Source organism: Pholis gunnellus (genome assembly GCF_910591455.1).
Source record: "Pholis gunnellus genome assembly, chromosome: 2".
Taxonomy (NCBI): Eukaryota; Metazoa; Chordata; class Actinopteri; order Perciformes; family Pholidae; genus Pholis; species Pholis gunnellus.
This window is the reverse complement of record NC_136536.1, coordinates 4,117,332-4,133,546: the sequence shown is the minus strand read 5'-3', so window position 1 is coordinate 4,133,546 and position 16,215 is coordinate 4,117,332. Positions and strand designations below refer to the sequence as shown.

The window sequence follows — 16,215 nt, the reverse complement described above, 5'->3', positions numbered from 1 at the left end:
CATCAGAAGCTGGAACCTAACTGGCCAACATAACTGTTTTAGGGGGTTAACAGTTTATTACACGTAACTACCAATCTTTTTTAAATGTAGGTATGACTTTGTTTATTTCATATATGCATACATGGAGAAATATGTGTTCTGAAAGAAATGTTTAATCAACGCTATAAGCTAATATTTATTTAGTGATGGGTATATTGCTACTTAGTAAACACTTATAATGTTTGAACTGAGGAACAGCTGATTTGTTCCTTTACTGGAACCATAAGTAAATGTACATCATACTTTAAATAATAAAATCCTCATACGGGAGTTTTCTTACAGATGGCTTGACGGTCAATCATTAGTCACTTACAGGAAACCCACACTGGATCTTCCAACTGACAAGTTCCTTTCAGACACGAATGCATCACAATCATTCTCTGCCTCTGCTCTCATGAAGTCTATGGAGGCCATGTGGCCCCCAGCAGCTCCCGTCAGTCCAGGAATACTCTTTCAGGGTGACTCAGGACGTCTTTACGCACTCACTGGTAGCGTGTCTTAATAACATACCTCGAATAGCAGACTGGCTGCGCAATGACAAAGTCACAAAGACGGGGGGGGGGGGGGATACTCATGCCCTGACAAGTGACTGATGCTGGAGGAGAAAGAAGAAAATGGAGTTTGTTGGCCTCCAGGGCTGTTTTACCTTATTAGTGCCACATTAGCTGGTCAGAATTAGGGGAGAGGAAGAACAGCTGTGACCTGGTGTTTTTTTACAATGACACAAATTAATGTTTGCTACACGTTAACTAAGATGGGGGTAGAATTATTGCAAAAAAAATTTAATTTCGAAATTACATTTTCAACTCAAATGTGATTTCTTGGAGACCGTGGTCCAATTTGTAGGGCGAGATTTGCATTGTATTGCTCCGTGAAGAGGAGGCGCTCCTTCTGTCGACATAAACGAATTATTCTATGGTAACAAAAAAACACAATGATTTTCACAGGGAACACAGAACCTACATGACAATCACGCAAAAATGCAACCGAGTAACCGAGTCACATCAAACTTTGAAGGCTAATGTCTGTTAGGCTAATTCAATATATGTAGTACATCTATCTTATTACCTTAACTTTTCTTTAAGACATAAATAAAGCATATAGGTTTGAGCACACGACAAAGAAGGTCCTCACTCTCTTTATTAACTGCAGTTCTACGGCCTTGTTAGACTGCATTTTACTTCGGAATACATTAGGAATGAGAAAATATAATTTATTATGTTGCATGACGTGAACATTTTCTTACACTACTGATATAAACAAATAAAGGACCTAAGAAGACATACGACGACGTAGCAAGTTGTGCAGCTTCATCGTTGTTATTGAAAATGAAGATGGACAGATGTAAACGTATGTGTTTGTAATCGTCTGCTTCATGTGTGGGCAGGGCTGCACGCAAGAAAATACAAAATACTGATATTATTGTTGAAAATTAAGTATTTTGGGGGAGACACTTTTTAATTAAGACACAATAATTATATATTGTATAGAATGCATGGAAAGGATGCTAATATGGGCAATTTGTGAGTCATTTCGTGCTTGTTTAAACTTTCTGAAGTTTTTTTTTCATGGCTACCAAAATGTAGCAACACAACAATAGCAAGCGTCACCCCTGGCTGCTCCGTGTGTTATTTAATGAACAATGTTCTAACTGATGAGCTCACACATGAAGTCATGCAGAACAACTTGTGTGGAGATTTTTTCTCAACATTCTCATAATACATAAAACGTAGAACTCGTTGTCATTCGGAGGACAGAGCCTGGTGCTGAACTGACGCCAGACGGGCGCTATACGCTGCCAAAAAGTTCTGGAAGAATCCAGAAGACAGAGGGAAGAGCCCGGCTCTGATGTAACTGGACTGGGACCGGAGAACGGGTGGATTGAGTAACAGATAGTGAGAGTAAAACATAAAACTGGAATTAAATTACAGAGCCATTGCCATGGGACTATGTGACGTTCTAAGGTTTTCTGAGGATTTATTTCCCCGTTAATTATCGTTCTATGTGTAGAAATAACCAAACCAACAGCACGGTCCCCTCCGTGTGATCATAAATTGTGAAGCGTTATGGCGTGGCATGGTTTGTGGGTGTGAGGGGTTACGTAAAGGCAGAAGAGCGAGAGCTTTGTCTGCATGGAATGAGGGTAATCCAAGCCTGAGAGAGGAGACAACCATGACTCGGGGCTCAGGCCCTCCAGAACAATACCGTACCCATAAAAAGAAGCCCCCTGTCCAACGCTGGCTGTCCAGTCCTCCCTAGTCTAAGCTCCAGTATAATCAATGGCCCTATTAGCCGTTACATAAACCACTGGGCGCTTTACACACAGGGGCCATTATGACTGGCGAGGGCAGAGAGCGTGAAACATCTTGGAAGCCAACTCTAATACTGGCATCTACAAGAGCCAGGCAGGAAGTAAAACAAACAAATGTCAACAACAACAACAACAACAACAACAACCCAAACAATAAGAGGAGCCTGGAGTGGACACATACCGGAGAACAGCATGCTGAATGTTTTCATTGGAACTACTTTCTACTAAAGAAACACCATACAGCTGGTCACAGGTCAGTGTTGTACAGTATAACGTTTGAACCTTTGACAATGAATGAAGTACATATGTTAAATAAATAGGTCCTTTATATACAGTAAGCTAATATAGAGAGGAGAGGTCCCGCCCCTTCCGTTGTCGCCCATGGGAGCTTATTTCAGAAATATTGTTTGAAATGTGCCATAAATTATACATATGATGTTTATCAATATTGTTTATGTTATTTACTTCTGTAAAAGAAATTGATAGTGATGTCGCATCAGCCTTAAAAATCCAGTATTAGTTGGGTTGTAACCTTCAGTGTTTATGTTTGTTCCCAGTTTATGTCTATGTATGAATTTGCAGGTGATGGAGTGACGTTTAAGAGACAGAGTGGGGACAAATAGGGTGAGACATAGTGTGTGTGTGTGTGTGTGTGTGTGTGTGTGTGCGTGTGTGTGTACATGAAGGGAAACAGTGGATAAGCAGAGACAATGCTCGTCCACTGGTGGTGGTTGGTATTTGTTGGAGCTGCTTCTGGTTATGCAACATGAAGACAGAAAGGGCACTGGCCCAAAATGTGCTGGTTTATCTGGCTGGATGCTGTACAATACCCAGAATACCATGGGGTAGAATGCAGAACCAAACACACTGCCAGCCTATTCATAAGCAGGAAGATGGAGAATCTAGAACAAACAGACCAAAGCGTTTTGGCCCTGAAAGATTATTTGGTCTGGCTCCTTCTCCGTTTTCTTGTTTCCCTCCACCCAAACCCTGCACCACTCACTCACTGTGGCCCCAGGTTGACCCCACGATGGAGCAGACCTGTTGGATGGCCGGGGGCCTGGGGACTGTTTTGGGGAAGTTTAAGCAAGACTTCACTGTGTGAATTAGGCCACTAGGAAGCACTAGATTTCATAACAGGGGGACAGATAATGAGGATTGTTATTTCACTAATAGGAAGTTCTCATCAGCGCTTGACAGCTATTACCTAATGACAACTTTAGAGGGCAATGCCCATTCAGATGATCTAACGATGCAATGGACTGTATCCTGTACTGACATCAACTTCCAAAACTGAGCTCACAATGATCAGTCAAGATCAGAGTTGAGACCGGATCAAACTGAGTGGCTTCTTCATTCCCCTCCGTGTCAGACGCACCAATCAGAAGATTTACGTTGTTCAGCAACAAAGTCTCTGGAGATCTGGAAACTAACGTTCTAATGGCGTAGAAAACACATTTTCGTAATGCTAAATATGGCTGTTGGTTGTGTAAGTATGTTAGGAAAAACATATGTATAAATACATTAAGCAAATATAACCCAATCTGCTTTCCTCGATCCTCACAACCTTCACAATATATCTAAATGAGGTGGGGGGGATGGAGGGAGAGATGAACATGCTATGACCACGCCCACTAAGGAGACAGGAACCATTTCACACCATAGGCAGAGCTTTATGCGTCATTTTTGTTATAGAGCATCTTTGACCATACTGAACACAGAAGGTAAACAGATCTACTTCCAAAGTGTAACCGTCCATAAGACTTCCCGTGGTACGAGTCTTTGTGTATTTCTATTCCCCAGATGAATGTGGATTATCATACCATTAAAAGAGAAACTGAATATTCCACTAAATGAGTACAAAAAACAACTACAGCCTTAATCCACAAGGGGGAGCTAGAGCACAAAATATCCAACTGCTGTGTGGACAGTTGACCCTGTTACTGGCCTGTCTACTGACATGTTTCCTGTGCATAACCCCGCTATTATTGCATTCTTCTCTATCACTCCTATTGACAGACATGCAGCCTTTAATGTAGCATAATGCAGACCTGATGTGGCAGTAACATGAAGGCAAACAGGTACCGAGATCAGGGAGGAAGGGAGGAGGACATGGCAAGAGTGAGGGCGGAAAACGGTTTAGCTCTTGTGGTTGAACAATATTTCAAAGACAGGGAATTAGAGAAAGTCATAAAAAATGCATGTTGATGTCAGCATGCAGAAAATGCCCATTTATGATGCTTTATTATTTCAGATTGAACATTTTCAACCAGCTGCATTATTTGCAAACATACTGCCGATGTTATTTCAGTGGCCTAGAGGTTATTTGTGAGCCTTTCTGACGGGATGCAAACAGTAGGATTCCTACTGGCTGACACACGTGAGAATGAGAGGATTGGTTATAGATATTAGTGCAGTCAAAATATGACGATATCTCTCTAGAGGTTGTGATCAGATTTGAATTGTGTGTGTGTGTGTGTGTTCTAAGTGGGTCAGTGGAGCAGAGCTGAGCTCAGCGATCTATAGCCTCATCCATAATTCATCAGAATCCCACAAACGATATAGACAGAGCAGGGAGTGGCAGGGATGCCTCGTCTCAGTCCGTTACACTGTTTTCTCTGCTCTCCCTCGCTCAGAATGAGCAATTTCCCTTTGAAAACAATCCGCTGACCTCTCGGAGCAAAGAGAGGAAAACCAAACATCATTTTTTAATGAAGGTGCACAGTAGTGTACTTTGACAGCACAAGTCAAGAAGCTCATTTTCGTGCCTGAAACTGACAGCGAGCACTGAAGATGGTAGAAATGGATCCAGCGGAGGAGGAACAGACATATGGGTCAAGGGTGAGCAGAACATCCTCAGTGACTAGCTGACCACGTATGTGGCAACGGCTGAGAAAACACGTGCATGCCCACACTGATGTCTTCTTTCTCACACACACACACACACACACACACACACACACACACACACACACACACACACACACACACACACACACACACACACACACACACACACACACACAAGCCCAAAGAGGAAGGACCAGCTGCAGGCCAAAAATAAATACACAAAGGATGACCGATAGTGACTCACTGCTGACATGCACAATTAAATGCACATGAACAAACAACACACACAACAAACTTTAAAAAAATCTTATTTAAGGATGCAAGTGCATTATAAGTATCATAATAACCACTTAAAGTAGAATGTTGTTAAATCATCAAGATATTTACAAAGAAAGAGAAGCCAATCAGCAGGTATTCTCCTTTAGAGAGGAACAGATGAGGAAACACACCTTCTCAGGGGATGGAGTATTAGTAATAAACCTCCGACTTTAAATATATAAAAACATTTAAATGCCCTTGAAAAGTGAACTTGACCAGCTCAGGTTCAGACGTCTATTAATAGCATCAGTGAAGAGCGCTGCAGCAGAGTCCTTCCTCATTCACACCCAGATTAGAAAAACCTATAAAACTGACAGAGGGACGAGTGAGCTTCAAACACACGGCTTTATCTCCCCCTCTTTCCCTGTGACTCTGTCCATCCTACCGATCAACCGCCACCCTCACACACACACATTCACAAACATTCCTCCACCCCATCTCTCTTTTGAGCTCTTCCTTTCACAACATCACAGCCGCCTTAATGGTTTCACACACAAATTATCTTGTTATGCATCAACCGTGAAGCCCTGATGTGTGTTAGTACGAGTGTGTGTGTGTGTGTGTGTAGTAGTTGTGAATGCTAATAGCAAGCAGTACCGGATGAGGGCGTTGGCCTATATGTATAATCACATATGAATATTCAACAGCCTAATTAAAGAGGCTGGGGCTACGCTTCAAAGGGAGCACAAACAGTTGGGTGGAGAGTTCAAACACACACAAAGACACGCGCACGTGATGCGCACACACACCCACACACACAAATACACGCCTACACACACACACACACAAGAGAGATGAGCGCTTGATTCGAGGCTACTTGCCGGGAATTTACATGGTACAACAAAGCATTTAAATTGCATGTATTTACTTTGTTTTGTTCATTCTCTTTGAAATGGAAGACGGGAGTCCCGTTGAGGTTTGTCAACCTTCAAGCGCACACTTTTCTTTCCCGACGCTGCCACACAATTACCGACTCTCTTTGTAAATCATTCAGAGGACGTCATTTAAACATGTGTGTGAAGAGGAACAGAAAACAGCGATAAGGTGCCATTCCAACACGTCTCCTGTGACGAAACTCAAAGCCTAATTACGTTAAGAGCAAACTCTATTTCAGACAAAGTCGGCACATTTGGTGAAATGCACCGGGGTCTAATTCTAGAGGACGCCTTCATCCCGGCTCTCAGAGGTCGTTATTCCACCAGACAGGCTGATGAGGAGGCTGAGAGATCAGACGGTGAACCGGTGAGCATTCAGCCGGGTGAAGCCGACACGGCCATCTTTGAACATCACCCTGTTACCATGGAGATGGGCAAGCGGCTCCACGGTCTGAGCATTGGACACAGATGAGAGGGGGGGGGGGGGGGGGGGGGGGGGCGGATAGAGACGGGGAGAGAGAGAGAGAGAGAAATGGTTGCATCCAGTGATCATTAGTCCAGACATTAGTCAACCTCTAACAATCATAGGGCACATTGTTGAAAAGGTTTGATGTTTAAAATAACTTAACTTATATATCGATAGCACCTTTGTTTTATAGATTATGTTTTATAGATTTTTTTAATAATGCAGAGGTTGCAGCTCCTCAGGAAGCTAAATGGCTTCGGGGTGAGCAAGAATGTTGTTGAGACGGTGTACAAATATCAGGTCTTTGAACATGGATGTTTGGTACGGACACTTGAATGTCAAATGTAAAGAGAAACTGTCAAGAACAGTTAACACAGGCAGTAATACAGAGAAACCACAGATGGTAACTAAGCAGCAGGCATGTACTGAATACCTAAAATAAAGGTTCTGGACATCACTAGTCTCATTCATCAAAGACAAGATCTGACTCGCTTCCCTCAGAAAGGAACTTTAATCGGAGTTCGGAGGTAAATAATAATAATTGGAGTTAAGGTCCACATTGGACCATGATGTGTTTCTCATTGTACTGAGCCAGAGTCTATGTGTGTGTGTCAGAGGAAAGCACGACTCCACCCCTCGTACAAAGACACAGAGACAGAGAGAGGAGGTTTGGGACGCTGATATCTTATAAAGTACCGATAGCAGAACCGTTAACTCCAGACCTGATCAATACTCGGGTTCCCGTTTAGAACCAAGTTTCGGGGGGCATCTCTAGTTGTTACTGTTTCCTACTATTGTCTTATATGTAATCCATGTTGATTGTGGTGAAGGCAAGGACAGTTTTCCAACTTGTTGACAAAGTTTCTCACTAACTTACCACATGAAGACATGAAGTAAGACAAACTGATGGCATCGGCCTCCGGATGAAACATTGTTAGCACCACTGCACATTACAGTCTAGGACCATTACAACAGTACATGAGGGGGAATGTCTTTCAGAAGTATAGTGTTTGATCTCTTCAGTAGAGTTTGGAGACTTGTTGAATCTTTGCCAAGGAGCTCTGAAGCTCTTCTGGTGCCTCATGTCGGCCGAACACCGAACTTAATTTGACACCCGACTGACAGCGGCGCATGTACATGCCGGTAGCTCCCATGCATTTTGATACGTTTGATACGTTTTATACGTTTTTTTGTTATCTTTTTGTAGTTATGTCACATGATAGAATACACTCATCAACATCGAAGAAGGAAGCGTGGGGAGTGGATTCATTAGTGGGGAGCGGACCTTGAGACGATCACCGCCCACGGTCGTCCACCCAGCCAGACCAGCCAGACCAAACGCCACTGAAAGCTGAGACGGAAGCTAAGCTAAGCCTAAAGTAATGTAAGTAAGGACAGAGCAGAGAACAGGAGAGCCATTGTGTTTAATTCACAGTCGATAATGGTGTTAGCTCTTCTGATCAATGGCAGTCTCTTAGCCACACACACACACCCACACATGTATCCCAATGCTGTAGAATACACATTGTTTACCACACTATCACACTGCAACAACAAAGAAAAGGCGATATTTGCACTTGTGAAAGAGGAATGAAAGAAAGGAGTATTTGGTTTGTCTGAGATGAGTGATAGAAGACTAATGAGAGAAGACAGGGAGGGAAAATGATAAGACGGCAAGGACGGGAGAGGGGGGGACGACGACTACACGGCAGAGACGGGACACAAACACGTTTGTTGACGCTTCTCCGAAAGTCAGCGCAAGACCACAAGCCGCGGATCTGCCAAACCCATTGGCGGCTTTACACGACTTCCTCATCCGACCGGACTCTCTCTCACAAACACAACACACACACACACACACACACACACACACACTCACACGGCGCCTGAAAAACAATTTGCCACGGGCTGCTCGTTGGCAAACACAGCAGTACGGTGACATCACCTCCAGTGTGGACTAAAGAGCACATGCTTCATCATGCTTCATGGAAAGTCAATCGAAACTCAGTTGTTTGTTTCTACACAGGTTTGTCTGTGTGCCTCTGTGACACAGTGTGACTACAGGACAGTCTGCAGAGGCAGAGCTTTGGTAGGACTCAATTCAAAGCTTCTGTTGAGGTTTTCGATTGAAGCTTTGAATTTTATGATGAAAATCCTCAAACTAAATTTGAATAAAGTGATTCATTGGATTAAATGAGGAAGTGTTTTAGATTAAATTAACTTTGTTAATGAATATAACTCAGCAGTGCTTGCGTCTCTTTTGTTTTTTTGACCTCAGTGAAAATGTTTTTGAAAGACCATACACCAACAAATATGAAATGAAGCAGAATGTTTTGTTGGATAAACACATGTTATGAATTTGGAAATGATTACATCCATCTTTTTCATATAAAGTTTGACTTTTGGACGTTACAAACTAATAATAATTACTGTAGCCTAATCTTTATCGGAAACTGTACAGAAATACAGGGTTTAAACAGACTGTATAAACCAGCACAGCGTTTAAATTTTGATTTCTAATTCAAATGTAAACGTAATGACGTTACGAACTGTTCCGTATCACATGCATCTGCAGCGTTGGTTGTATATCAGTGAACGTGACCAAGCAATACCCCGTGTTGCCTTTTGCAGCTTTTTAAATAACTCAATGTCACGAACAGTCTCAGGACGAGCAGTGGTGTCCTGCTGCAAAGGGCACAAGCGCTTTCATCAACACACAGCCTGCAGCCGGGGGGGGGGGGGGGACGACGACGACGACCAGAGAGCAATGATGAGGATGTTAAACTAGTGGGGACAGAACAAGCCTCGGGGGACCAGGTGATGTCTCTTACCAAGGACACTCTTCTTCTTACAGGACAGAACCCTTCATAAGTGAGTGTGTGTTCTCAAGAAAGGGAGAAATTAATTCTCATATTAATCAGTCATTAAGCGTCTGAAGGTACAATACAAATTCCTCACACAAAACATAGAGACTGTAAGTGACGGAACATAAATCCTTTGAAACCCGGCAACTTAAGTAGAGTTTGAGGCCCTGATAATGCAATTAATATATTGAATCCATCCAACAATTTATTCAACAAACCTACATGCATCCAGTATGCAATAATGGTTACTGTTCTTTCATAATGTACCCAAATTATAAATCATTAACCCACATTATTACTCATTCATTTGTCAAAATCTATCATTTTTAGGATTAATAGACCTAAATTAGTAAATGCCATAATAGATTTACCTTCATTTGATTTATTCTTGGTACATTACAGAAATAACACAAGAACATTAACTTAAGGCCTTTGATGATACAAATTCCCAGACGCTCAACATGTGATTCAGTATTTTTCCTCTACACATTATGTCTGGCTTATTATTATTTTCCTCTTTTTTTATGTCAATCTGTGTAGTTAGTTATTTTTAAAGCAGTTATAACTATATGAAGGCAGCTGAGGCAAACATTTGAATGTCAAATGCAATTGCCCTGCATAAGATATGGAGCTCAAAATACATTTTGTTTTAAAAAATGCATTGAAAATCAAACCACAGATTGCTGAGAATGTGTTTCAGTCTTAGTCTGTGTTCAGCTGCGTGACTCAGCAGCATCGGCTGGATGTTGTTTGTGAGGCATTTTGTTTCATTTTGTTAGGAAGTACTGCAGGAGAACACGGGAGGCAATCTCGACATGGAAAACAAAATATGGTGGCAGACGAAAGAAGACAAAGGATGAGGAAGACAGGTGGACATGTGGAGATGCGGCCTGGGGGAAAGACACAGGGTCAAATCTACCCAAGGTCAGTGAACCCTCAGACAGGCCCTGGAGGAGGTTTTCTCTTCTTCAGACTCTCTCACACGCAAACAACGCTGTGGTGTGAGAGGATTAGCCTCAAGGTTTAGCTTCTGTTTCATCTCTCTGCAGCTCACATCCCACCAGAGCCTCTTCCTCGGTTCTCCCGTCTTCGTTTCCGACACAAAACATTTGGCCCCTTGCAGCGCTTCACTTCTTCTATTTGTTTTTACTCTCCATCTCTCGGAGAACAGAGGAAAGACCGGACTACTCTCTGTCTCATCTGTATTAGTCTGGGATCAGGCCTTCCAGTCTGAAGGTGCGACTGTGCCCCCTTCTCATGTTGCTACTTCCAGGCATTAGAACATCCACACAGTCAATCAATTAAATCAGCAGCTAATTGTAATTAATCCCACAGGCTGAGCACCAGCTGCAGAGCAGCGGGCTCTTAACAGACCTAATGCTGAGGTTTATACAACCCCTCTACTCTCTTTAACAGCACCAGAGGATGGATATATCAAACTCACAGACAGCTGCAGGGCAATAAACCAGCCTTTTATTGCAAACGAGTCATAAACTCTCCCCAATCAGCCACAATCAAACATAGAATTTACCAATAATTACATCCCCTGGCGACAGCTCCCACCGACCACCGCCGGTGTTACTGCTGCAACACGAGTTACTGTTTAACAAGAGTTGAGATAAAGTGCGCAAAGACAGAACACTCAGTTACTGTATGGATCGAACTACCTCAAAGTGAATAGAAGCTCAAAAAACAAAGGTGATATGCAGGAGCTGTGCAAACAAGAGAGTCAATCTTTAACATTGTGACTGCTGCCCTGAACAAAGCACTGATCATTCAGCCAAAGACGCAAACTCCTGACACAATAGATGGATGACGGAGAGACAGAAAGATGACATGCAAAGCCCACACAGGGCTTTAAGACAACTGATCCTTCAGCCATGAATGGAGCTGCAGCGTGGAGATGGGAGGACACACACATAGTTTTAAAGTCTGAACGAGCTTGTGTGTGTATTAAGCTTACCTTGGAGTACTGTCTACGGAGATTGAAGCGCTGCACCATCCTGACTGATGTGCTCACAGCTGGAACCCCTGTTCTGCTCCTCTACACTGATATCTCTTCAGAGTGCAGAACGCCTCACATTGTAGTCTACATTCACACACACACACATATGGAAGGTACACACGCTACCCTCCTCTCCAAACAGCCATGAGCACACACGCTTCTAGTCCACACCGCTTTCGTCTACTATGCAAACACAAGTGAGGAGAGAAAGAGGGAGATGAAAAAAAAGAAGGGAGGGAGAGCAAGGAGAGATAAAGACAGCTCAGCTGTGTTGCCCTCTACTCATATTCACAGTGATCCCCTGAGCTCCGTCTCTCAGACGCTCACACAAGATCCTCACACCACATGGCTGTCAAATGACTTCCAGTGCACACACACACACACACACAGTTTCTGCTACCTCTAGTCACACATATATACACACCCCTCCACATCCTCTGTCACACAACATGTAACCACACACAGCCTCAGCGCTCGGCTCTCACTCATCTAGGACGAGGCAAGGTTGCCTCCTGCTTCCTGTCAGAGAGCCGAAGGGTGGGGCGAGGAGGAGGAGGAGGAGGAGGAGGAGGAGGAGAAGGGGGAGATGGGAGAGGAGGAGGGACCAGCTGACTGTCTATACTAACTATCTCCAGGGACATAGGGAGGGGGACAGGGAAGGAGAGAGAGAGAAAGAGGAACATGCGGGGGAAATTCTTAGAAAAACAAAAGGGAAATAAAGAAAGAAATGAATCATCATTCCTGATACACTCACACAATCTGTTGACAAGCTATGCGACTCTCGACCACCACTCACAACAGGATGTCACACACCTCCAAGGTCAACCACGGGGGGGGGGTGTTCACTAGAGACGGGTGAGACAGGTTATCGTGGTTGATGGTCTGTCTCAGCAGCAGGACTGACGGAGCACAGATGTCTGTCATCCCAGGTGAGGTCACTCAGGTGAGGATGAAGAAAGGGGGGAAGGTGTGTTCTAAATGTAGCTCACAGATAGAAGCTGTCAGGGAAATTGGATATTAACGCCTACTGGTCTAGACTTACTTCCCACTGCTGAAATGATAACCAAGTATCACTCCATCTAAGACACACCGATACCGAGTCCTTTGGCACGGCTTATTTAATTAAGCCAAAAGATCAGTTGGCTCCGCAGCAATCATGAGCTCACAATGCAAACACAACCTCCACATGAACCAAGCCCGGTGGCGCTCACAGCAGGTTAGCTGATTGGACAGTGACCTCTGGTGGCAGACAGGACCAACTGAAGTCTGGTGGTGGGGAGGCTCCAAATATGAACTTGAGGTAAAAGAGTAGATTGTAAAGGGCTGTGAGGTTTTACACAGGTAACCCGTATATACTACTTTTAATAAATTCTCTGCATTTAACAAACAAAAAAGGCAGAACTTTTCACAAAACAGTTATATGACTTCATACGTACTACACAAATAGATGATTATCCAAGCACACTAAAAAAGATCGGATTTTGAAAGCCCCTTGATATATTGCAGCATTTACTGTAAGCCTAAAGCAAAACTATTCAAAGAGTTTATTTGCTTTGGATTGGAGGTTGGATTCACAATGTTTCAGAAGTCTGAGTCAGTAAATATCTTCCAAAGTTCCTTCCTTGTTTCTGCAGACAGTGTCACAGTGCTGAACTGCAGTGAAGGGATGGTAACACAAGGCCGGTGTGAACAGGAGGAATGTGTAATGCGGGAAAAACTTGTTTCAATGTTCATATGGGCGGCTGACTATTCTTTTAAGACAGACATAAAAAAGTTGTGAACCTATCCTGAAAATTGTGTGCTGTGCATTAGTTTATTGTGAATCTATACGTGTACTCATGCCAGTGAGTCTCATTAGTAAGCTGCACTATGGATCTATAACAGACAGCAGTAGATGTTCTCTCCGATAGAGAAGGGAATACTATATCAGCAGCAAGGTGAGCCTCAGCTCGTGATTGAAGGCCTGACACCGGTAAAAGGGTAACGGAGACGCATCGATCAGCTGATTCACGGCTGCCATCACTTACCCTGTCCGTCTCCTCCGTGGACTGGTACCCCGATGACAGCACCACATCGCCTCCAGTGTACCCGGGTGTGGGGCTGCTGGGCGTGGTGTCAGTGGTGGAGGAGGAGCGCGGGCGGCTGACGTGCTGCTGCGGATCGTGAGTGTAGCGGCGGTGCGGGGCCTGGGGGCTACCTCTCAGGAGAGGATCCCGGTCTCCGTTCCCAGATCCTGACCCTTTGCTGCGCCGGCTCTGCAGGCTTGTCCCACGCCTCATCGTGCCTGCGATGCCTGAGCCCCGGCCAGCTGCAGAGGGAACCACAGGAGCAGAGAGGTGGTCAGAGTCGGGACAGCAGGGCCCCAAGGCTTCCTCTGGGGCAGAGGGGGAGGGGCCACCTGCCGACACTACAGATGAAGACGAGGAGGAGGAAGACGAAGAGAGGATGGTGGAGCGAAAGGGGTAGAGGCGTTTACGCTGCTGCTGGAACAGCTGTTTCAGTCCCTGGCCAAGAACCCTTATTCTCTCCCTAGCGTTTTGGCTCATCTTACTGAAGGAGGGCTGCTCTGACTGGGATGAGGTCTCTGGCTCCCTATGAGTGTCATCGCCCTGCTGCATGTGTCCCTGCTGACCTCGCATGAATAGCAGGGAGGAATTGTCCTATCAAACGGTCAGCGAACACATCCCTCTCTATCAGTGAGACACGCAGAAGGTCAGACCAGGACAACGACTGAAGCAGAGAGGACTATAAAACAGCAAAGAACAGTAGAGAACAGCAGAAGTGGAGATGGGACTGTCTGGTGGAGGGTTGGATCGGCTCAGTGGCGGTCAGAGGGATGAATCCAAATTGGGAGCATGCATCTTTGATTCAGGAACAAGTAGGCCTGCTGGTCTAGCACAGACAGAAAGAGGAGATGGATTATGAGCGGCTGGAATGTTGCCTTGATCCAGTGACATCAAATCCCTCATTTTCCTTTTAACTCGTGACATTTGCTTCTTTAAAATATAATATAAAATGGTTGAAAGTGTGAATGCATACTAAACAGTCTGCAGGCTAAACAGCATTCATCTGCAGGTACCAAAATCAGTGTGCAAAATACCTTGTTTGACACGTGAGACTCTAATTAAAAAAATATTTTACACTTGCAATTGGCACTAAAAACATTAAAAGCGTACTGTGTGCCGCAATATTCATTAGTCTAATTGCAAAACATTGATCCACAAATATGACACAGTCAGCCTGAGACCCAACAGGTTGAGCGAAAAGACAGACAGTCTTCACTTCTGTTTGTGGTCCTACACGGACCCCGGTGGACAAATTTGATCCGATGCGTGAGAACCTGGACTAAAGCGGGACATCGCCTCTCTTCTTCTTGAGATTAGGACGGCAACGAGAAGGAGTCGAGCCAAGGTCTGTGTGTCGGGTTAGAGAGAGGCGAGTGTGCTGTGTGGATTCATTGTGGTTGTGCGAGCGGCCTTATTGTTAACGATATTAGCCTTGGTAATCTAGTCGATTGGCTCGCATCCATTAAATCTTGTTGCGTATTGAGTCTGCGTACGACGTCAGCGCAATACTCTAGCACAGAGTACGGGGGACCTCCACCCCTACTGATTGCCACCAGGAATTTTGCACACTGACCAAAATAAATATGCGATTGTGATTTTAAAATAATATAGGATAAATACTGCATCATCAGTGACAGCTGTGCCAGGCCCTTGAATCATTCTACATTCAAACAGACCAACGTTTCACGAGCAAATACAAAGTATTACAAGGAAAAGAAGATGGATCCAGGTTCACTCCAGGATCACAACACAAAGCATGAATTAATGCAAAAGTATAAGCAGGTACATGAAGGGTAAGAAAATAAACAACAGCCTGAAGGGAGGCGGAGTCAGAAAGGCACCAGAGGCTGCTAGAGTAAAGGAAAGGATGCAGAGAACACTGGAGGGGTGAGAGCGGGGAAGAGAAATAATGACTCACGTCAGAAGAAGAAGTAAATCCCACTTACCATCAGCCCAACTGTCAGTGTGACTCACTCTGGATTACCTGAGAGGGAGGTGGATGGATGGAAGGAGACCAAAGAAAGAAAAACTGTCATTCTTAAGATCATTCTTCAGTCTCCACTGACCTTAAGATACTCAAACAATCTGGCATATCATTCGGTTTTGCAATCGATAGTCTTTTTTTTTTTTCTGTGAGCTGTGAACACGCTGGGCATACTGAACAGAACATGTGCTGTATTGTGTGATACGACTCAGTGTGCATGTTCCTTCAGGGCTTATTTAGTATCCCCAAAGGCAGCCCTTCCTCTTCCTGTGGCGGGATCAAGATGCACTAGAAACAACCTTCGTTGTCACCAACAGTGTCAACCTTGCTGACTAAGCTAGAGACAAAACCAGAGTGGACACCTGATGACATACAGGCTGTCTTCCTCAAGGAGGAACCTTATTGGTGGAACAGTGATCGCCTCAGAGAGAGACAGA

At 44.2% G+C, this 16,215-nt stretch overlaps 1 protein-coding gene across 2 annotated transcripts in view; it reads right to left on the bottom strand.

Moving 5' to 3' along the window:
• Positions 1 to 14,274, bottom strand: part of tmcc1a (transmembrane and coiled-coil domain family 1a) — a gene marked incomplete at its 5' end in the record, with an annotated part of 28,255 nt that extends 13,981 nt beyond the window's left edge. Inside the window, one exon of one of the 2 annotated variants that reach the window (XM_079180575.1) lies at positions 13,756 to 14,274. In XM_079180575.1, the coding sequence (XP_079036701.1) occupies positions 13,756 to 14,274 (519 nt within the window). Of the gene's footprint in view, positions 1 to 11,686; positions 11,825 to 13,755 lie in introns of those variants that run through there. The other variant, XM_079180576.1, reaches the window with a different exon arrangement.
• Positions 14,275 to 16,215: the final 1,941 nt, after the last annotated feature.